This window comes from Schistocerca nitens, chromosome 3 (assembly GCF_023898315.1).
Source record: "Schistocerca nitens isolate TAMUIC-IGC-003100 chromosome 3, iqSchNite1.1, whole genome shotgun sequence".
Lineage (NCBI taxonomy): Eukaryota > Metazoa > Arthropoda > Insecta > Orthoptera > Acrididae > Schistocerca > Schistocerca nitens.
The window spans coordinates 176043429-176067240 of record NC_064616.1 but is presented as its reverse complement, the minus strand read 5'-3'; the positions used below and the strand labels follow the sequence as shown (position 1 = coordinate 176067240).

The 23812-nt window shown below is 42.0% G+C and overlaps 1 protein-coding gene across 1 annotated transcript in view; it reads right to left on the bottom strand.

The window, feature by feature from the left end:
- LOC126249132 (GTPase-activating Rap/Ran-GAP domain-like protein 3) overlaps nucleotides 1–23812 on the bottom strand; it is a 334020-nt gene that overhangs the window by 82019 nt on the left and 228189 nt on the right. Inside the window, exons 14-16 of the mRNA XM_049950784.1 lie at nucleotides 22462–22577; nucleotides 9502–9796; nucleotides 770–868 (exon numbers count right to left, since the gene is read on the bottom strand). Coding sequence (XP_049806741.1) covers nucleotides 770–868; nucleotides 9502–9796; nucleotides 22462–22577 — 510 coding nt within the window. The remainder of the gene's footprint in view (nucleotides 1–769; nucleotides 869–9501; nucleotides 9797–22461; nucleotides 22578–23812) is intronic.

Sequence of the window (23812 nt, the reverse complement as noted above, 5' to 3'; positions counted from 1 at the left end):
CGGATTGAATCTGTTCTTTCTTATCAAACATTTTGTTTTGGTAACTGTGACAAAGTTCTGTCTCTCTCATCTTAGCACTTATAGAGTTAACTCCTAGATACCTCTCATATCCATCTCTTGACAGTTTACATTGTTCTAATGAGAAATATGGCGTCTGCCTTTGCTATTAAAACGTTAGCGAGCGCAAGCTTTTGCCTGCAGAGGAAAAGCGACTGTTAGAAACTAAAATTGTAGAGCCACCACAAGTCGCATATAACTTTTTCTTTATTTTTACATGTTTCTCTCGACCAGCGCGAGCATCTTCAGAAATTACGCAGCCGGGAACCGCAATATCGGGCCGTGTATAGAGCCGCCTTCATACACAAATATATGACGGCGGCGCTATACACAGCCCGGTATTCGTAAAGTGAGGGCCTCGGCTACGTAATTCCTGAAGATGCTCGCGTTGGTTTAGTGAAACATGTCAAAATAAAGAAAAAGTATCACGTGACTTATGGCGGCTCTACAGGTTTAATTAAAACGTTACATCAACAAAAAAGAAACGGCACACTGCGTGATGATTTATTGCCTGTTACTTTAGAATATTGTGGTTTCAGTGACAAACAGATTACAAGGATTTTTTACGTAGAACTAAAAGAATGTGAAAAAAATGCTCATGACTAACGATTCTCAAAAAAAGTAATCTTTCTCGATGGATTTTCAATGGAAAGCCGAGCTGAGAACATAGTTACGTCTAGCATTTTTCATGGTATTCTAAGACAAAACAAACCTTTTTCAGCTCTGAGAAGAAGTATGCCATGTGCTTCGATGACGCTAAGCTGTTTCACGGGAACTGTCTTGTCAAATATTAGTCGATGAGATGTGCTTTCTGCAAAAGAAGAATATATTAGTATGTGTATAATTTTGCAGGCAATAATAATTGTTCTAATACATTTGTCACATTACTTACGCGTTACGTTTCTATGTAGTAGACAGAAATTTGATAGCATACGAGAAATTATTGGTATATATTGTACATATTCTGTTATAAACTAAATGACTCCCGCATATACTGCAGACAATTTACTGTTACATTTAATTATTACCTCGAGGAAGTGTTGAAAATATTTGTACACTGAAACGGCAAAGAAACTGGTATAGGCATGCGTATTCAAATAGAGAGATATGTAAACAGACAGAATACCGCGGTGCGGTTGGCAACGCCTATATTTGTAGACAACAAGTATTTGGAGCAGTTGTTAGCTCGGTTTCTGCCGCTACAATGGCAGGTTATCAAGATTTAAGTGAGTTTGAACGTGGTGTTATAGTCGGCGCACGAGCGATGGGACACAGAATCTCCGAAGTAGCGATGAAGTGGGGAATTTTCCCCTACGATCATTTCACGAGTGTACCGTGAATATCAGGAATCCGGTAAAACATCAAATCTCCGACATCGCTACGACCGGAAAAAAATCCTGCAAGAACGGAATCAACGACGACTGAAGAAAATCGTTCAACGTGACAGATGTGCAGCCCTTCCGCAAATTGCTGCATGTTTCAGTGCTGGGCCATCAACAAATATCAAAGTACGAACCATTCAACGAAACATCATCGATATGGGCTTTCGGAGCCGAAGGCCCACTCGTGTACCCTTGATGACTGCACGGCACAAAGCAATTCGTAGCACTGGTTCTTAAGAATAATTCCTTTTAATAAAATGTAAATATATATTTTATCGCTGAATGCTTTCAGTTATAAAGTGGTATTCTGTAAGTCTTAAGGGTACTTTGAAGACAACTCTGAAGTAAAAAACCAGCACATCTTTGCAAGACCGATTGCTAGTACGTGGGGTAGTAATGAAGTTTTGATTATCACATTGAAAAAATTACGTAATTAGTTTTTTGTTTATTTGCAGGTATACGTCTGCGATCCTTGTACGAATCGAAAATCTGACAGCAAAGTAGCGTGGTACACTACTGGAGGAGACAAAGGAAAATAACAACTGTGGCGCACCGGGTCCAGCGGGTGCGAGAACTGCAAGTAACCGCAAAATTCGTTTGGTTGTAAAATGATCACACCAAGCTGCCAAAAGCTTTTGTTTTATTCTTTTGCAGCTAGTTTAGACATAATACTTATCATCTGTCAGAAATTTTAAATATTTTTTTTAATGATGTATACCACTTGTCTATAATCAAACTGAATCAGTGATTACTTGCCACTGTGTTAATATGTAGCCCTTGCCTATGACATGACATCATCAAGTTTGCGCAGTTCCAAATTTGACGGTCGTACCACTTGAAGGGCCACATATTCGCACAGCGATAAGCAGTCACGGAGTACAGTTTAAAGCTGCAGACATGTGGCCTGTAGGAGAAGACAGAGACTGAAATACATCGAACAAATAACTGAGTACGTACGTTGCAACTGCTACTCTGGGATGAAGAGGTTAGCTCAGGTGAATAATTCGTGGCGGGCCGCATCAAAGCAGGTAGAAGACTGATGACCCCAAAAAAAAGTGGCCTACCCCGTGAACAACTTTTAAAAATTATCTGCCAGACGATGACTGATGGGTACAACCAGTTGCAGAATAAGGAAACAAAGACTTTTGTACGCTTGGTGTGGTTATCTTACAACAAAATATCTTCGACACAAGCTGTGCCCAACTACTTTAAGATGATTTTATAAACGAAAAATTAATTACGTAAGAATCTGAATGAAATTGAGCCTTATGCTAGACATCGTTTGATTAGTTTTATTTTACCTAATCATGTTCCAGCACTTTCTATACTCTCTTCAGGGAGTTTTTATTTATTTTTATTCTGAAAATTGTTATTACATGTTAACATCTTGTGGAGGTTATATGAGTCTTTGGCTTAAAGTTCCTCACATGTACAAAGAAGCGATAATTAGATGTTTAATTTTATGTTAGTTTACATATACAGTTAGGGACACATGTCACAGAATATCTCGTACACTTACGCCATGCTGAAAAATTTAGGTCTAGGTCACTAACTTGGAAGTAATATAAACGGGGCGATTAAAAAGTGTCCGTTCGAAGGCCGTACAGTCTAGAATTGGTATGCCAATGAAGCAAAATTTTCTCGAGCATTGAGGCAGTCATCCCACCAATGCAACAGGTCGAAGATACCCGTGCGGTAAAACACCATGTCCTGCTGCGTGAAGAAATCCTTACCTGTCTACTGCACATGCTTTTCTGATGGAACACTATTCCTTAACGGTGGATTTCGACAGACATGCTCCCCCACACACATTCTTCTTCCTCCGATGGATGTCTACCGGTGTTTGTCCTCCGGCAGTAACAGCTCGTTGGTCCTGTTTGGATGTATTTGGTAATAACGTCACCATAGTTCCGCAATTACCGCACGCACGTCGGAAAGACACGAATGCTACACAAATCCTTTGCCTACACGTCGGTGCTTATATACCAGCATCGGGACGTCGCACAGACGTGCAGCAAGGCCCTCAAACGGAGGCTTTTTGATCGCCATTTACACATTTGCTCACATATCTCATATGACACTATTCGTTATGCGTGTCTGTAGTTTTACATCTAGCACGCATTCTACAGCTTGTCACCTGCAAGCAACGAAACTTTCATTGTTTTTCGTTCATTTAAAACTTAAAATCGCTGCTTTCTATCGCGTTATTTAGCGTGTTACTTATGTTTTCCCAGATTTTTTTTTATGCTGTGGTCTTTCTTCCCCTGTTTGTGACATGTGACTTTAACAGTATATGTAAACAAACGTAATATTTGTCGTCTAATTATTGCTTCTTTGTAAGTGTAAATAACTTAAAGCCAAAAAATCATATAACCACCACAAGAAGTTAATATGTAATAATAATTTTCAGAAAAAAATTAAAACCTATTATAAATAGCACAGAAAGCGCTGAAACATATTTGAGTAAAAGAAAACTAATCGAACGGCATAATACTGGTTGATTCTTGCAGAGAAGATAATAGCAACCAACCACTTTTTATAATGCTATTTATTCACATAAATAGCGCCGTTACCAATTTCGAAGCGATACGTTCATCATCAGACGGCTTGTTCATACAGTTTGTTGTAGTTTACATTAGTTTTCAGTTTTGATTCCCACATGTAGTGAAAATTTCTTGGGATAGTAATCCTGCAACCGCAACATGATCTGAGAAACTGTCTAATTTAACTGTGACTCATAACGATTTAAAACGATATAAATACGTGTACAAATATCATCATAAGAAGTGATTGGTTGCTGTAATCTTTTCTGAAAGAATAAACCTGTAGTTTGTGCATAGCCATGGTCTCAAAATATCAGTTTTCGCCAAAATAGCATTAAGCTTACTCCGCCAGGTACTGAGAAACGTTCATGCTTCTAAGAGCTCCAATAGGAACCTAACGAAGACTAACCTCAACATCAAGTACAGCAAAAAATGCATGTCAGTACAGGTAACACCAATCTACATAAAAGCGATGTACCAGGTGGCGCACACACGACGTCCTCCGTTGACGTTAGTTAATCCCGGATACCGCAGATGCCGAAAGGTTTGCCTAAGCAGAACAGTAAAGAGGACTCCACACCAACAGAGACGGAACCCTCTGAATGTAAGACTAGCGCTTGAAAACAACCACTTTACAGGTATAATTAGTCCTATAGTTCGATGCCAGAAAACTTGCTTACTGTAGGTGGGGTGCCGCGTTCGATTCCTGGTCTCGAGAAAGGTGTCTGTGTAGAAGAGTGATTGGCCCTGACCAAAACACTATGCTTAAGGGCCAAAGCCTATTAATTGTCTGTTTCAAGGCATATCAAGATATGATAGCTGATTTGTTAATAACACATAATGCACCAATTCGTGTTTCACAATTAGCAGCATTACATAAATGCTATCATATCACTGCAATAAAGAAAAATGAATATATAGAATGTCATAAATGATGTTCCTTTAAACCTATGTTATAGACTGATAGACCTTTATAATTGCATTATTCGCAATACAAATGATAAAATGCATGTCCGCCTTGTTGGATGCATTGATGTAAGCGCCTCTCGGTATTAGCATGGGCACCTCTTAACATTTCTGCAGATACTGAAGAGCAAGCATGACGTATTAGTTCTTTAAACACGTCTGGATTTTCCGGTTCCGTTTCGTAAATCATGGATTTAATATAACCCCATAAGAAAAAATCCAAGGATGTTAAATCAGGCGATCTCGATGACCATATAATGCAACCACCACGACCTATCCACTGTTCTGGGTATACGCTGTTGAGATATTCCCTAATCCCTCGACAATAATGGGTTGATGCACCGTCGTGCTGAAACCAGTGTCTCACAGCTAACTGAAGTGGGATGTATTCCAAAAGATGCCCAAGGTTCAGCTCATTCTGTAGGAACTGCAAATACAGCCGATCAGTTAGTCTTGGAGCCCAATAAACTAGTCCAATGACGTGTGTCCTAGAATGCCGCACCATACGTTTAACACACCAATGCGCTTGCTCAAAATGGTTCAAATGGCTCTGAGCACTATGGGACTTAACTTCTGAGGTCATCAGTCCCCTAGAACTTAGAACTACTTAAACCTAACTAACCTAAGGACATCACATACATCCATGCCCGAGGCAGGATTCGAACCTGCGACCGTAGCGATCGCTCGGTTCCAGACTGTAGCGCCTAGAACCGCTCGGCCACTTCGGCCGGTAGTGCGCTTGCATGTGATGTGGTCGTACCCAGTGAGGACTGGCAGGAGCCCAATAATGCAGATTGTGTCTATTGACAGTGGTGTCATTGGCGAAATACACTCCTGGAAATGGAAAAAAGAACACATTGACACCGGTGTGTCAGACCCACCATACTTGCTCCGGACACTGCGAGAGGGCTGTACAAGCAATGATCACACGCACGGCACAGCGGACACACCAGGACCCGCGGTGTTGGCCGTCGAATGGCGCTAGCTGCGCAGCATTTGTGCACCGCCGCCGTCAGTGTCAGCCAGTTTGCCGTGGCATACGGAGCTCCATCGCAGTCTTTAACACTGGTAGCATGCCGCGACAGCGTGGACGTGAACCGTATGTGCAGTTGACGGACTTTGAGCGAGGGCGTATAGTGGGCATGCGGGAGGCCGGGTGGACGTACCGCCGAATTGCTCAACACGTGGGGCGTGAGGTCTCCACAGTACATCGATGTTGTCGCCAGTGGTCGGCGGAAGGTGCACGTGCCTGTCGACCTGGGACCGTACCGCAGCGACGCACGGATGCACGCCAAGACCGTAGGATCCTACGCAGTGCCCTAGGGGACCGCACCGCCACTTCCCAGCAAATTAGGGACACTGTTGCTCCTGGGGTATCGGCGAGGACCATTCGCAACCGTCTCCATGAAGCTGGGCTACGGTCCCGCACACCGTTAGGCCGTCTTCCGCTCACGCCCCAACATCGTGCAGCCCGCCTCCAGTGGTGTCGCGACAGGCGTGAATGGAGGGACGAATGGAGACGTGTCGTCTTCAGCGATGAGAGTCGCTTCTGCCTTGGTGCCAATGATGGTCGTATGCGTGTTTGGCGCCGTGTAGGAGAGCGCCACAATCAGGACTGCATACGACCGAGGCACACAGGGCCAACACCCGGCATCATGGTGTGGGGAGCGATCTCCTACACTGGCCGTACACCACTGGTGATCGTAGAGGGGACACTGAATAGTGCACGGTACATCCAAACCTTCATCGAACCCATCGTTCTACCATTCCTAGACCGGCAAGGGAACTTGCTGTTCCAACAGGACAATGCACGTCCGCATGTATCCCGTGCCACCCAACGTGCTCTAGAAGGTGTAAGTCAACTACCCTGGCCAGCAAGATCTCTGGATCTGTCCCCCATTGAGCATGTTTGGGACTGGATGAAGCGTCGTCTCACGCGGTCTGCACGTCCAGCACGAACGCTGGTCCAACTGAGGCGCCAGGTGGAAATGGCATGGCAAGCCGTTCCACAGGACTACATCCATCTTCTCTACGATCGTCTCCATGGGAGAATAGCAGCCTGGATTGCTGCGAAAGGTGGATATACACTGTACTAGTGCCGACATTGTGCATGCTCTGTTGCCTGTGTCTATGTGCCTGTGGTTCTGTCAGTGTGATCATGTGATGTATCTGACCCCAGGAATGTGTCAATAAAGTTTCCCCTTCCTGGGACAATGAATTCACGGTGTTCTTATTTCAATTTCCAGGAGTGTATATCGAAATATCTGAGAGAGAAATTCTTTGGTACTGTTATGGTTGCGATATCGCCGTCTTTGTATAAATCCTTCAATGTTGCAAAATTTTTTGATATGTGTATTAGTGGTGCTTTAAACCACAAATAAAAAAGTGCTTAATATTGTCTTTGCTACTCCATGAACACAAGCAGTGAGCATTGCAACGTAATGGTGCGGAGTTTCACACGTAAGTAACTAAAATATTTTCACGTTAATAATTTGTTTACATCTACGTCCTTTGAAACTGTTATGAGGCCGAATTACAGTTAAATTAGACAGTTTCTCACATCATGTTTTGGTTGTCAGGCGCTACCAGCTCAAGGAATTTTCATCACATGGGAAAAAAAGTGAAAACTAATGTAATACAAGGCCCGGGAGTAGACAACATTCCATTAGAACTACAGGCAGCCTTGAGAGAGGCAGCCTTGAGAGAGGCAGTCCTGACAAAAGTCTACCATTGGTGAGCAAAATGTATGAGACACGCGAAATACCCCCCGACTTCAAGAAGAATATAAGAATTCCAATCCCAAAGAAAGCAGGTGTTGACGGATGTGAAAATTACTGAACTATCAGTTTAATAAGTCACGGCTGCAAAATACTAACGCGAATTATTTACAGACGAATGGAAAAACTGGTAGAAGCCGACCTCGGGGAAGATCCGTTTGGATTCCGTAGAAATGTTGGAATACGTGAGGCAATACTGACCCTACGGCTTATCTTAGAAGCTAGATTAAGGAAAGGCAAACCTACGTTTCTAGCATTTGTAGACTTAGAGAAAGATTTTGACAGTGTTGACTGGAATACTCTCTTTCAAATTCTGAAGGTGGCAGGGGTAAAATACAGGGAGCGAAAGGCTATTTACAATTTGTACAGAAACCAGATGGCAGTTATAAGAGTCGAGGGACATGAAAGGGAAGCAGTGGTTGGGAAGGGAGTGAGACAGGGTTGTAGCCTCTCCTCGATGTTATTCAATCTGTATATTGAGCAAGCAGTAAAGGAAACAAAAGAAAAATTCGGAGTAGGCATTGAAATCCATGTAGAAGAAATAAAAACTTTGAGGTTAGCCGATGACATTGTAATTCTGTCAGAGACAGCAAAGGACTTGGAAGAGCAGTTGAACGGAATGGACAGTGTCATGAAAGGAGGACATAAGACGAACATCAACAAAACCAAAATGAGGATCATGGAATGTAGTCGAATTAAGTCGGGTGATGCTGACGGAATTAGATTAGGAAATGAGACACTTAAAGTAGTAAAGGAGTTTCGCTATTTGGGGAGCAAAATAACTGATGATGGTCGAAGTAGAGAGGATATAAAATGTAGACTGGCAATGGTAAGGAAAGTGTTTCTGAAGAAGAGAAATTTGTTAACATCGAGTATAGATTTAAGTGTCAGGAAGTCGTTTCTGAAAGTATTTGTATGGAGTGTAGCCATGTATGGAAGTGAAACATGGGCGATAAATAGTTTGGACAAGAAGAGAATAGAAGCTTTCGAAATGTGGTGCTACAGAAGAATGCTGAAGATTAGATGGGTAGATCGCATGAGGAGGCATTGAATAGGATTGGGGAGAAGAGGATTTTGTGGCACAACTTGACTAGAAGAAGGGATCGGTTGGTAGGACATGTTGTGAGGCATAAAGGGATCACCAATTTAGTATTGGAGGCCAGCATGGAGGGTAAAAATCGTAGAGGGCGACCAAGTGATGAATACACTAAGCAGATTCAGAAGGATGTAGGCTGCAGTATGTACTGGGAGATGAAGCAGCTTGCACAGGATAGAGTAGCATGGAGAGCTGCATCAAACCAGTCTCAGGACTGAAGACCACAACAACAACAATGTAAGTACAACAAAAATGTATCTTAACGTGAACAAGCCGTCTGATGATGAACCCGTCGGTTCGAAACCGGTAACGGCGCTATTTATCTGAGTAAATAACGTTATAAAAAAGTGGTTGGTCGCTGTTATCTTCTTTGCAAGAATAAATCTGTATTTTGCATATAGCCACGGTCTAAAAATATCAGTTTTACACAAAACAGCATTAATCAAAGGGCGTTTAGCATATAGCGGAATTTCTGTCAAATTTGTATTGGATTGTAAGATGAGCTATAACATCCAAAAGATGATACTTAAGTTTTCTTTTTGGAAGTGATAGTTATAACTTTATGACAAACCTTCGTCTCTATTAGGTTACGGCATTTCTCTCATTCCTTTCTGGCAGTGATGAAGCGAAATGTCCTTATCTGTAGGCGCCATAGTTGGCAAGAAGTGAGCGTCTCGTACCTTCAATGACGAAGACTCCAGCCTCGGTTGCGGCAATGAGCTTGTTGTCTCCCCAGGAATCGCCGCAGAAGGTCTCGTGCGGGAAGTCCGGGTAGAAGCATTCGGGCTCCCATGGCGGACGTTTGAACATGGAGGATGAGGCGAGGCTGGTAGGAGCGTCGCCACGCAAGATGGTGTCCAGCTTGAGCGCCTGCCCTGCGCGCACGAATTCCACCTGGCGCGCCTCCTCCTTGCGCCGTGAACCTCTCGGTGGGTCGGGTAGCACGTCGCTGAAAGCCCTCCTGTTCAGCATTGTCTACGGCGCACCGACAAACATCACTTCGATTAGTAACTATTGTTTTCAGTTCTCGGCAAATCATACACAACCAGTTAAGGAACCTCAACGGATATGTACGGTGCTGAAGTAATCGATTTTAAAATCTGTTCTTAATTTTCGTGAGATTTTTGGGGAAATACGGAAAATGAAATAATTTTGTGCTTTGATCTGATGGAACCAAATTTTCTTTGAGACATATGAATCTCAACCTTATTTTCGATAGTGACAGGAGCTGAAGGAATGGATTAAATTTGGGCTATGACCAGGACCTGCACCCAGATCTCCTGCTTACTAGGTGGATGTGGAAGCCATTACACCAAACGCAGCTGTGCGGACTGATCTGGTACAGAGCTGAGATGCTATTTCAATATCGGAGAGCCTCGGCATTTCTAAAGATATAAGAAGGGGAAAATATGTTGAACGAGTGAAGTGAAATTTGTGTTAGGGAGGACATTGGACGAGGCTAGGAAGTGCAGTTGTGTTAGCCATGTTGGTAATGGCTAGCGCATCTGGCTAGTTAGCAGGAGACGCGGGTTCAAGCCCCAGCCGTAGCACGAATTTTAATTCATTTCTTCAGCCTTTGTTACTATTGAAGATAAAGTTGAGAATTTTAGGCATATTCTGCATTGTACTTCCACAAATTTTAATTTTCTTCTTTTTCCTGACCTTCCTCCCATGCCGTCACGTTAATCTGGATATTTTTTTAATCGTATGGCTAGGGGCCCCTGCGGACAGACCGTTCGCCGGGTGCCGGTCTTTCAATTTGACGCCACTTCGGCGACCTGCAGTCGATGAGGATGATGAGATGATGATGAGGACAGCACAGCACCCAGTCCCTGGGCGGAGAAAATTCCCCGACCCAGCCGGGAATCGAACCGGGGCCCAGAGAACTGACAATCCGTCACGCTGACCATTCAGCTACCGGGGGCGGACGTTAATCTGGATGTAACAATATTAATGGTAGAGGGTGGCCGGATGCCCTTCCTGTCGCCTGAGGATTGGAAAAACCGATACTGGTATTTAAGTTCCGAATAACCGGAGAAATGAAATGATCATATACCACTGACAGCTGGCAGTCCTCACCTAGGGAAGTTTGGCAGCCGAGTTGCAAGTCTTTCCGTTGATGCCACATAGGACGACTTGCATATCCATGATGATGGTGATGAAATAATGAGGAGGACAAAATAACACCCAGTCCCCAAGCGGAGGAAATCTCCGACCTGGCCAGGAATCGAATCCAGGCCTGCTGAATGGCAGTCAGACGCGGTGGCCAGTCAACTAAGGAGGCAGACCGACCGAATAACCAGTAACTTCTCGGTTTTTGTTTGGTCTCGGTTATAACAGGTAGTTTTCATTTTTTACTAATAACCCCGCAGAAAGCCGGCATATCACTTTGCCGTAGCAGCAGCGCTAAATTTTTGGTTTTCAAACAAAGCTTTTTCTTCAGAAGCGAGTAATGTTTATTCGTGAAAGTTTCGTTGATGTGAAATATTGTGTTATTGTAGAAGTTGGGAGAAGCGATCGGCGCTATTTTCATAACAACGCCTACCGTATGTAACCAGGAACAAACATATGCCATGAGAATCAGTGAAGCATTGCTGAGACTTGTCTCCATCTGGTCTACATTCCACCTCACAAGGGAATCTCCCCATAGCACCCTCCTCGGATTTAGTGGTAAAATGGCCCAGTCGATATCATTTCAAAAACTGAACACAGATCAAGCATAAAAACAGGAAAAAGGTAAACTGAATTGTGAAAAGAAAAGCAAAATAGGAACAGTGAACGGTCCAAGTTCAAGATCTGTAATATCGAAACGCCGCAGTGTCGTGTTTATGTGGTTACGGTGTTGGACTACAGCGCTGGAGATTCGTGTTTAAATCTCCCTCGTCCCCATTTTTTGTTCTCTTCACAAATTTGTGAACTTCCCGTCCGGTCGTTGATGTATCTGTTCTGCGTCTGTAGTCTTGGCAGGTCTCATACCATACACTGGTTATGGAATGTGAATCATGTGGTAAGAATATATTACCCTGGCAAGTAAATGTGATGAATAGTGAGAGCAAGCGACATGCCGCATAGACCTATTACAGAATGAGAAATTAAAACAACAAATAAACGGGCGTGAACTATGTTACAACAGAGGAATTCAAGAGTCAAAACTTCCAAAACAGAACGCAAGAGTCGTAGCATGTGGTGCTCGTGTAGAACAAATACGATGGAGATATGTCTGGAGGTCACTTCCTTACGCCTCGCGATTGCAGACGGACGTTACACGACGACACAGACACAAATCTGAATACAGCGAACAGACACGTCAGTGAGCGGAGGGACAGTTCATAATTTTGTGACAAAAATGGCCACAAGAGAATTTTGAACACTGATCTTGTTGGCAGTCCAACCCCGTGACCACATAACCACGACACCGGACGTAATCAAATCTGCTCGATGTTGCATGTCTTGAGCTTGAACCGTTCACTATTTCTATTTTGGTGCTTTTTTCACAGTTCAGGACACACTCTTTCTGTTTTCATGCTTGACTGTGTTCAGTTTTTGACGGACTGTCCAGTGGGTCATTTTAGGGGGGTGCGATGGGGCGTTTCCCTTGTCAGTCGCTGAGTGGTCAGCGCAGTAGAATGCCATACGAGGGGTCCCGGTCGATCCCCGGCCGGGTCGGTGATGTTCTCCGTTCGGGGACTGGATGCTGTGTTGGCTTCATCATCAATTCATCCTCATCGACAAGCAAGTAGCCGAAGTGGCGTGAGCTAAAAATACTTGCACCAGGTGAAAGGTCTACCCTACGGGAGGCACTAGCCACACTTGGTCTACACGGTAGTTTCTCGCTGTCGTCCTCAGACGTGAGCTGTATTGCAGAATGATACCATCCCTAGTTTGGAAGTATTTTACGATGTGGGTAGTAGAGTGCTCCATTTGCTTTAAAAGATTAAAAACGGAAGGAGTCACAACTAACTAGCGACACCGTGTAAGCAGAAAACATCCACAATGTTCGTTGGAAGAGAAGGTAACTTTGGTTGACATACCTATAATTTTGTAGACGTGCAATATACTTGGGACAATAACTGAAGCATTCATTTTTCGATTGCTTCAGGGTGAAAAATTGATACCATCCAAAAGCAACGATGCAGGACAATCATCGGCTTGTGACTTTTCGCTCTCGCTGTCGCCGCACCCGTCTCTTTCACCTTCGCCATCTCTGCTGGAGACAAAGACATCGATTTGTGCCACAGCCTTCACCCCATGTCGAATGTGGTCTCCTATTTCTTCACATTTATTATAATTTTTCAACCTTTGTTCGAATTCTACGTTTATTACTGGAGGTAACAGCGATCAAAAACCGAAAATCGGTTATTTCAGAAGCCTGTTATTGTGAGCAGTTTTAATAGTCAGCTTGAACTGGTAACGGGAAGAAGTAGTGTACTGTCGCTACTCCTTCCTGCCGGGACGGAATTTGCGTAGAACATCTGTCTGTGTCTAGTGCTATCTCATGTGAAAATGTGAGAACATTTTCGAAATGTTTGCAAATCATGTAACGGAGGCGGGACGTGGGTACCAGCCCATCCGGAACATTTATTTATTTATTTACTTCATTGCTTCCTTTAGACTTACTCTCTATGTTTATACAGGGTGTTTTCGTAAGAGCGTGCAAAAATGTAACAGGACATAGAGAATGCTCCACTGAACAATTTGAGATAGGGAACCCGGAGAAGCCAGCTTAGGCAGATACGGAAGTAAACTTGTCTACCGCTTTGTCTAGCATTACTGTTTGCCAGCTTATTTGCAGCTGACATGAATACAAGTTTACACGTATTGTGCTGTTTATTTACATGTACGAGGGCAGTTCAATAAGTAATGCAACACTTTTTTTTCTGAAACAGGGGTTGTTTTATTCAGTATTGAAATACACCAGGTTATTCCCCAATCCTTTAGCTACACAACACTATTTTTCAACGTAATCTCCATTCAATGCTACGGCCTTACGCCACCTTGAAATGAGGGCCTGTATGCCTGCACGGTACCATTCCACTGGTCGATGTCGGAGCCAACGTCGTACTGCATCAATAACTTCTTCATCATCCGCGAAGTGCGTCCCACGGATTGCGTCCTTCATTGGGCCAAACATATGGAAATCCGACGGTGCGAGATCGGGGCTGTAGGGTGCATGAGGAAGAACAGTCCACTGAAGTTTTGTGAGCTCCTCTCGGGTGCGAAGACTTGTGTGAGGTTTTGCGTTGTCATGAAGAAGGAGAAGTTCGTTCTGATTTTTGTGCCTACGAACACGCTGAAGTCGTTTCTTCAATTTCTGAAGAGTAGCACAATACACTTCAGAGTTGATCGTTTGACCATGGGGAAGGACATCAAACAGAATAACCCCTTCAGCGTCCCAGAAGACTGTAACCGTGACTTTACCGGCTGAGGGTATGGCTTTAAACTTTTTCTTGGTAGGGGAGTGGGTGTGGCGCCACTCCATTGATTGCCGTTTTGTTTCAGGTTCGAAGTGATGAACCCATGTTTCATCGCCTGTAACAATCTTTGACAAGAAATTGTCACCCTCAGCCACATGACGAGCAAGCAATTCCGCACAGATGGTTCTCCTTTGCTCTTTATGGTGTTCGGTTAGACAACGAGGGACCCAGCGGGAACAAACCTTTGAATATCCCAACTGGTGAACAATTGTGACAGCACTACCAACAGAGATGTCAAGTTGAGCACTGAGTTGTTTGATGGTGATCCGTCGATCATCTCGAACGAGTGTGTTCGCACGCTCCGCCATTGCAGGAGTCACAGCTGTGCACGGCCGGCCCGCACGCGGGAGATCAGTCTTGCTTGACCTTGCGGCGATGATGACACACGCTTTGCCCAACGACTCACCGTGCTTTTGTCCACTGCCAGAACACCGTAGACATTCTGCAAGCGCCTATGAATATCTGAGATGCTCTGGTTTTCCGCCAAAAGAAACTCGATCACTGCCCGTTGTTTGCAACGCACATCCGTTACAGACGCCATTTTAACAGCTCCGTGCAGCGCTGCCACCTGTCGGAAGTCAATGAAACTATACGAGACGAAGCGGGAATGTTTGAAAATATTCCACAAGAAATTTCCGGTTTTTTCAACCAAAATTGGCCGAGAAAAAAAATGTGTTGCATTACTTATTGAACTGCCCTCGTACATTCTTCGTTTCCTGCAAGCAAACAAGGTGGATGAGTCTGATTACCAGGAAGTTATGATGCACGTTTTGTTTACTTTACTTGTCCATAAGATGGCTCTGTTTTAACGTATTTACATCGTTACATGACAGACTGTGCTATGAATCAACGACAGATCCATTCCTTACTCAGCACTATTCAGAGACGTGTAGCAGTACCGGTACAGTATCTCCTGGTCGATGGATTGGAAGGGTCGTATTCAGTGGCCTGCGAGTCATCTGACCTGAATCCCCTTTTTTATTTCCTATGTAGATAGCTAAAGTCACTTGTGTATGAGACCCCAGTGGATATGGAGATGGAATTAGTTGCCAGAATTTTAGCTGCCTGTGATCTGATTCGAAACACATAAAGGACATTTGTCAGGGTGCGTCAGAAACTTGTTCGCCCAAGTCATGCTTGCATCGAGGTCGATGGCCGTCAGTTTCAGCACATTTTGTAAGATACAGTACAAATGGTATGCTCATTGTGTCAGTGATGGTATTTGCAGTTAACTGTAACTAATGTAAATAAAAAAGTACACAGTAACGTGATTTTATTCCTATTATCTCCTTAAGCTGGCTTCTCCGACCCCAGGTTGCCTACCTACAAATTGTTCAGTGGAGCATCATCTATGTCCTGTTTAATTTTTGCACGCTATTACGGACACACCCTGTATAATAGGTCGTACGGCACTAACACTGCCGAAACCGAAATACCACTGCCGACCCCATAGTGAAACGGGAAGAAGTGAAGAGGACCTTGTAGTGATACGAATATACTGATTCGTCACCACAAAGCTGGACTTGTGGTATTGAGGCAATGTTAGGTGTTTGTGAATATATTTTTCAAAACTGTCAATGACATGAGCGAGGGAGATAACATTTGACTACCACGTGGCTCTTGGTCTCGCACTGGGAGGAATTTTGTACAATTTCCGCTTATTGGGAGACGAAGTGAAAGCGGGGCCGTTAATTTAAACAAAGCAGAAAAGACATAGATATTGTCAGTCTCAGGCCTCGTGCAAGGTCGACCTTCCCAGGAAGTTTAACGGAGACAAATTTTTATGTTTTTCCTGTTGCAGGAGCGTGCCTACGAAGCCGCTGGGTTCGCAACACGGGAAGACTAAGTGCACGTAGTTCTGTGAAATGAAACACCGAAGACAGGCCAGGGGTTTCCGAGACGGCACGAGAGATCACTCGTAGACGGGCAGTATTACAGGAGACGTGTGTTGAAAACGCCTCCATGATGGCCGAACTTCTATTTCCGACGCGGGTCCGTTCAGCAATGAGATCAGTGCACGTTGCAGTATGAAGGCAAACTCTACATACTTAGCGAAACCATGGGGCTCGTTTTTCTCCCGCGTTCATCGGATTTCTGTCCGTTTTTATCACTACAGCTTGTGCATTGAAAAGCATTAACATATAGTTTTACCAGACTCCCTGTGTTTTTTAATTCACTTTTACACCCAACCAAAATTATGTTATGTTAACCGAGGACCTAGAAACGACGGAGAGACTCCGTCCCCGCCACAGCCGCAGTGGTCCGCAGCCCCACGACTACTACCGCAGTCCACTTCACCCCTCCGCCGCCCCACACCGAACCCAGGGTTATTCTGCGGTTTGGCCCCCGGTGGACCCCCCCCCCTCCCCCCCCCCCCCCCCAGGGAACGTCTCACACCAGACGAGTGTAACACCTATGTTTGCGTGGTAGAGTAATGGTGGTGTACGCGTACGTGGAGAACTTGTTTGCGCAGCAGTCGCTGACATAGTGTAGCTGAGGCGGAATAAGGGGGACCAGCCCGCATTCGCAGAGGCAGATGGAAAACCGTCTAAAAACCATCCACAGACTGGCCGGCTCACCGGACCTCGACACAAATCCGCCGGGCGGATTCGTGCGTTAGACCGCACGGCCAACCGGGCGACAGCCAAAATAATAGATTGCCTGTTGCTATACCCATCCATGTTGCAGCCCACGAATCGAGCCCCGGTCACATTATTTCAGTCCAACCCTGCAAATAGGATCGAATCGATGCTCTTTGATCCAGAGCATTTCTCTTGCGATGAATGTGTATGTTTAGTCTTGCAGAGGAATCGCTCAGTTACATTAATATGGTGAACATATTTTATTCTGTTATTTCACGTAGCTATACAGACGCATTCGGTGCCATGAGTTATTAAGTGAGCTCAGGTGGAGGCCGAAAAGCAGTACTTCGTTAGGCTTTTGACGTAAAATTATACGAAATAATTCGCAAGCTGTTTATGAAACATCCAGTAATGCTTGCCACTGTGTACCCACAGAAGAACAGAATGAGACTGTATTCGATTGCTGTGTGTGGCTTCGGTTGATGCTTGAGCAGATAAACAAGTAACATATAAAAAAGTTACATATAGTTACATACATGTGACGAAAAGACTTAAGTTACATACTACTTATTAACATTATGGTCAAATAAATGAAATGGCTTTCCTGAACCTTTCTTCCTCTGAAAATCCCCTGTGACTCCTCAGATTGTGCCCATCGTGGTCTGTTGCCGAACAAAATTCGTAATATCAACATTTTGATAATAGCTCACGAAAGTTAAAAAGGAAAACTTCAGTCGGAGAGCTATCGCAAAATTTTTTAAAAAAGTGATTACTTTGTAACCATATTTATCCGTCAAGGTTCCGTAAAGCCTGCCGTATAGGTCTAAATCACTTAAAATATTAGTACAAAGGAACTATAGATATAAACTGCTTGCATGGTTCTGTCATGTATAATTAAATAGAGATTGGTATTTTTAATAATATTAATTTCTGTTGCTTAATCAGTGATTATTAGAGTTATTCAAAAGCAGAGATTTAACCGATAATCGTGCAAGCAAATACAATAGACTTGTCTACAAAAATGTTTAAAGCAAAAACAAAGAATAAATGCAACTACACGATTGAAAGCTTTGATTAATTTAACAGTATGAGTGTAATGAGACTACTGGAATGATGAACGTACAAACCGCAATGAATGAAACATCACTCATTAAATAATTTATTATGGTTCACGCCTTACTGAAAATTAGAACAGAAAGGAGACAGATGAGTTTTGATAAGAGTGGGCAGGTTATTGCAAAAGAAATCCATTAAGGCGAGAGTACAGCAAGGTATTCAATTCACATTTATATAGATAAATGATGCAAATGCAAAATATTACACATAATGCGCCATCAAAACTTGAATTGACCGTAGCATGATTCGAATAATGCTTACAGCAGTACTGCTGTATGCTGTATTTTTGGAAATCATTTCATGTATCATTTTAGCGCTCTGATATGCTCATAGATCATATACATTGCGTTTTATGTATCTTTCAGTTCTCTTTTCCAATGTTCACTATCTTTTCTAAAATGAGTTACATTTTACTGAAAATCGCCGTTCTTCCTCTGGAAGCCTTTTTTGGTAAAAAGATCTAGATCTCATATTTGTGAGTCTCCGTTACGATTGTCGGTAACGTTAAGAAAAAATTAAAATGAATCATTTTTCAGTCCAACAAGAAAGTGACTGGTGTATATTTTTTTCTCTCAGTAGCCTGTTTCAAATTACTTATTTCCCTTTAGGATCCTACTTATGTTGTCCGGTCTCGCTTAGCATCAGAAATGAGATATTTTACCGCATTCACTAACATCTGAGACAGCATTTGATTTATTCCAAACAATTCCTCACAATTAAAAGTTAAGGCAGACTAAGTCTTTCAGTCTCCGTTGTCGTACAACTTGCTGCTACTTTAACGTATGTTGCTCAATCTGTGATTATTGCAATTCTTTAGTTTACTGTTTTCCATGAATTTCATTTCGTTTGCGTTTTTTTAAAATTTCTGTCTTTTGAAATTACGCATCATTGTCTTCGACAGAAAAGCAACTGGCAGTAACATAAATAATGGGAATCCACAGACAGTAACGCTGCTATATTTTGCTTTTTTCAGTATTACTGATTAAGCGAAGGTAAAATTATTTTTGATTTTCCCATCACACGTCTGTGCACACATACATGGGTAGCCTTCCGTAGGAAATACGGCTATCGGCATAATTAGTACCTCTAAATATTTGAAGCATTGCATCCTCACGTGGAGCATACGCACTGGCGTAAGGTTGTCTTCGTCGAACGTACAGTCAATGTATCTGATAATAGTGGGCAGAGAATAACACCAGACAAACTGCAAAAGTTTTCGACAAAAAGCTTTTTCGGTTTACTGTTCTCTATGAATTTCTTTCCCATTAGCTTTTGTTAAAGTTCCGATCTTTTGAAATTACGCACCATTGTTTTTGACAGAGAAGCAACTGACAGTGACATAAATAATGGGAATCCATAGACAGTAAAGCTAAGGATTGACCCAGAAATCCGATATTACATCGTCGCTTGTTTTTATTTGAAGACATAGCATGGTTTTTCGCATCACAATGTAAGATAACAGCGCTTGAAGCACGTTGGATGGCCATCTTGATGTCGAAATGGAGCACGTGACTACTATGTTCAGAACAAAAATGGCTGTCGAGGACCTCCCTTCAATCAATTTGTGTTATGTGGAGGAATATCCTGTAAAATAAGGCGAACCTTAAACAGGAGAGTGATTATATCGGTGTGAAACTACTTAAGAGAAAGAAAAAACTATTGGACTCTGTGATGGATAGTCATGTTCTCAGAGTGCCAAGTATTTATAATAAACCGCTTGCGTGTGGCAGTGATTACGCGATGAAGAAAATCTGCAGTGCCTAAATACAGCCTCATAAGCAAGCTAAAGATCTTGATTAAGCAGATGCGGAAACTGATACATACTTTAAATTAACGTGACTCTGTCACTAAAGAGACAGTGGAAATTTGATCTTTGCAGACTGTGTGAATTTCCAAGCATCCATGCTATGGTAATTTCTGCTATCAGGTTGACACTCAGAATGCATTAATATGACAGTCCTGTAATCATGCTGCAGATGGCGACACTATTATCAGGCTATTTTGAATAAGTCTTGTCATTCATGTTTCTATTTCTTCGCTTAACATTATTTATCTTCATTTACTATATCGTCCTTTTGAATGTTCTCAAAACCCCCATCACCAACTGATACTTCACTCTACTATTATTATAAAAAATATTAACCCTGTGCGTACATTGGATATACAGGACTAGTTACAAATGCCATCTGTACTGAAACTTTTTATGTGACGTTGTATTAATCCGACCTACTTAATACTCCTTATTAAATAAAAAACTGGATATACGAAATTACCTCTGTCAGGAGCTACGTAATGTTGTGGAAAAATAAGTTTAACATCTGCTGCTTCCTCACTATAGTTGTGTGGAAATAAGTTTATATCAGGAATGCTGGTAGTATGGGACGAATAGAAATGGCTACGGTATACTGTCGTTTGTACCAACGACTCTCCTTTGACAATGCGAATAATCTTCTGAGCCTGTGCAGTTTCGAAGTTATTCAGACTTCGTATATACAGAAACTTAGCGAATTAATATTTGAAGATGGCTGTTAATCAGTCGTTTCAAATCTAAACTGTCTTAGCGTTGGTATTAAACCTTACCGTTTTACAATTTTAGACTTTTGTCTCAGGGAGATCTTGTATTAGTGTTAAAACTTATTTTCAGCCTGTCTTCTTGAAGTCAAAATTATATAAATGTGTGCTATTTTAGATAAGTGCTTCGTAATTTGCTAATTCTTCATTCTTTGTCTTCATTGATTTCATAACTGTGTTAACGTTTTTATACGGCAGTTTGTTTCACATATTAATTCCCATTAATATTTCTTTATCATTGAGACAACAGAAGTTTAATGTGTATTTATACGGCAGTTTGTTTCACATATTAATTCCCATTAATATTTCTTTATCATTGAGACAACAGAAGTTTAATGTGTATTTATGCGTATCGCTATTAATACAAACAGAGAGGCTCTACTAATCTCGTCTTTTGGAGACCCATGACTCGTTTGTTGAGAAGTTTCTTCTTTCTTTATGGTTTCAGATTTCTCTCAGATAAGTTCCAGTTACTTTTATCTATATCATATACATTTCCATTTTCCTGGACGAAGGCGATCTGAACGTTGCTGAACATAAGGTTTTTGAACATAATGTTTCGTTGCTTGCTCATTTGAGACATTCAAAATGGTTCAAATGGCTCTGAGCACTATGGGACTCAACTGCTGTGGTCATAAGTCCCCTAGAACTTAGAACTACTTAAACCTAACTAACCTAAGGACATCACACACATCCATGCCCGAGGCAGGATTCGAACCTGCGACCATAGCAGTCGCACGGTTCCGGACTGCGCGCCTAGAACCGCGAGACCATGAGACATTCAGTTAAGGAAAGCAAATACTACTGTTCTTGGTACTCTCTTTCCACCGTCATTCCTAGTGTTTACTTACAGTCAAATACGTGGAATTCTTCTTCTATAAATGGAATTGTTGAAGGATTTTCCACAAGAGTCTTTATTTACAAATTATTTGTGAAACTGATGAGATATATTTAATGGTTACGTCCACAAGAAATGTTGTCTGATGTTTTGTGCTGGCTTCTTATTTCTTTCTATCGTCACATTGAAACGTCTGAGAACATTCGATATATCTGAGAACACAAAATTGTAATAAGCGTGTTCCTTGAATCTTATTTAGACGGCACGATGCATGTATGCAAGACATAGAATACATTAATATATTTTCTTTCGTATGTTTTAATAACGTATTTAGTTGATCCTGAAGTAATCCATTTAACTATTGATTATGAATCATTTAGCAAAGACATCTCTTTGTCACACTTGGTCTAACAATAATCTTTATTGTTCGGTCATTCTACAGTGGAAGAGTATTGTATAACCTACTCCATAGCGTGGAAGTTAACAGAGAGATGGGTTTTCAGTGGTATTTTAAATGTCGGGCCTTATATATATCACACGAATAATAATTTTCTATCACGATTATAACGTCATTAAATGATCATGACAGAACACCTCTCATTACGAATGGTTACAGAAACAGGATAACACAGAATGAAATAAAGGAGGAAAGAGCAGTAAGTTTCGAACTTCTACCCTGGATGTTACTGCCACACGATTCGCGTTAGAATTTCAAGTCATGGAAGCATTTATGTTGAAATACATCGGAGAAACTGATAATTTATTGTTAATGCCAAAAATATTGTGCCTGCACATAAAATATTAACCAGATTTGACATCAAAACTCTACAATACCATGGTTATAGCGAATGATAGAATATGAATTTTGTGATCTATTGAAAAGCGCATGAATGAAGTAGTAACAGGAATTTTGATTAATGATTATGTGATGTAGCCTTTCTATGTTATGTTTTTAGAGACTCGTTTGGCAAATTAACTGTATATAGACTGAACTGGAGACCACGAAGAGATCTTCTGTATGTGACAATAAATGCTACAGGGGTAGACTTGAGCGCTCACCCCTCTTCCTTCGCTCATGTGTTCCGAGTAGAGGTCCTTGATGAGCATATCCAGTGTGCGTTCACGTTTCTTTGCAAATGTTGGCGTGTTGAAAGCTGCTTTTTCACCGTTGATCACTGCAACACACATGCAACTCCCCTCAACTCCATGCTGCAGTTTTGCTGTGGAAAAATAGTGCTGACGAATTTGTACATTATCCAGGAGTATCATAGGTAGTAATTTCCGGTTCAGTTGTCATTGAGTATGGTGTTTAGGTGAAATAATCATTGCATATTCCAAAACAACTGGAAACGAAATTAAAGCAATAATATATAGTGTCTGGTCGAAAATGTCAGCTTACTTTTCTGATTATATGTTGTTTTCCTCGAGGAGGAATAATGATCTGCGCTAGCGTCAATCGCCTTCCTGCAGTTTTATGAGAACGTAGCATTGCAGCCAATAACATACTTTAATTTTTAGCTAATGATGAGAGCTTGCTGCAATAGTATAGCTAATATAGATAATTCCGTTGAAAGGAGTAGCTTTTCTTCCTTTTTTCTTACTTCTGATATAATAATCAAATACATAAAAATATAGAGCCTTTCTTGTTAATCTTTGTCATCGACGTTTGATGTTGCGCCGTAGACTGTAATTATCCTGACTGATACAAATTATGCGACGCCGAACATGGAAAAGTCACACATATTAGACGTGCCGGCTTAAATTATGGGATTTTTAACAACAGCGTAACAGAAACCTTATTGCTTCACAGGTATGACTCCAATGGACTTATGACGAGAAATATCTGTTGAAGATACGCAAGACATTATCCTAAAAACGTTATACATTTTATGAGTAACTGTCTAATAAATGACGGCTAAAATCCAGAAGATTTCTGCGCTCTACTGAATGTCTATCGGACTCGCAATAGCTTGTGGAAACAGAGATGTATCCTCTTGCTCGTTAGTTGCACCCATTCTCAAATCTACCAGATGACAAGGAGAAATGAGGGACGATAAGGTTTCTTAGAACCATACGAGCCAAAGTTACTTGCTCATGGAACGCGTCAATACGTAGTGCACAGAATGCTGATTAGAAAATTTATAAACAAAGCATTGAAGAACTAATAAAACAAAAAAATACGAATCAATAATACATTACAGAGAAAAGTTTTCAACTACTGCAAGGAACTCCTGTACAGAACAGAACTTCGACTTGAATACTTGTGGTGTATCACTCAATCTTTTTTCAATTCTGCTGGAAGTGTACTGAAAAGGAAACCTGGTGAATAGTGCACACCTTTTTGTACAGTGACTAAGGAAGTGTTATCTAAGTGTATGTCGTTTACCTGTGTGGTGTTCACTGAATGAAC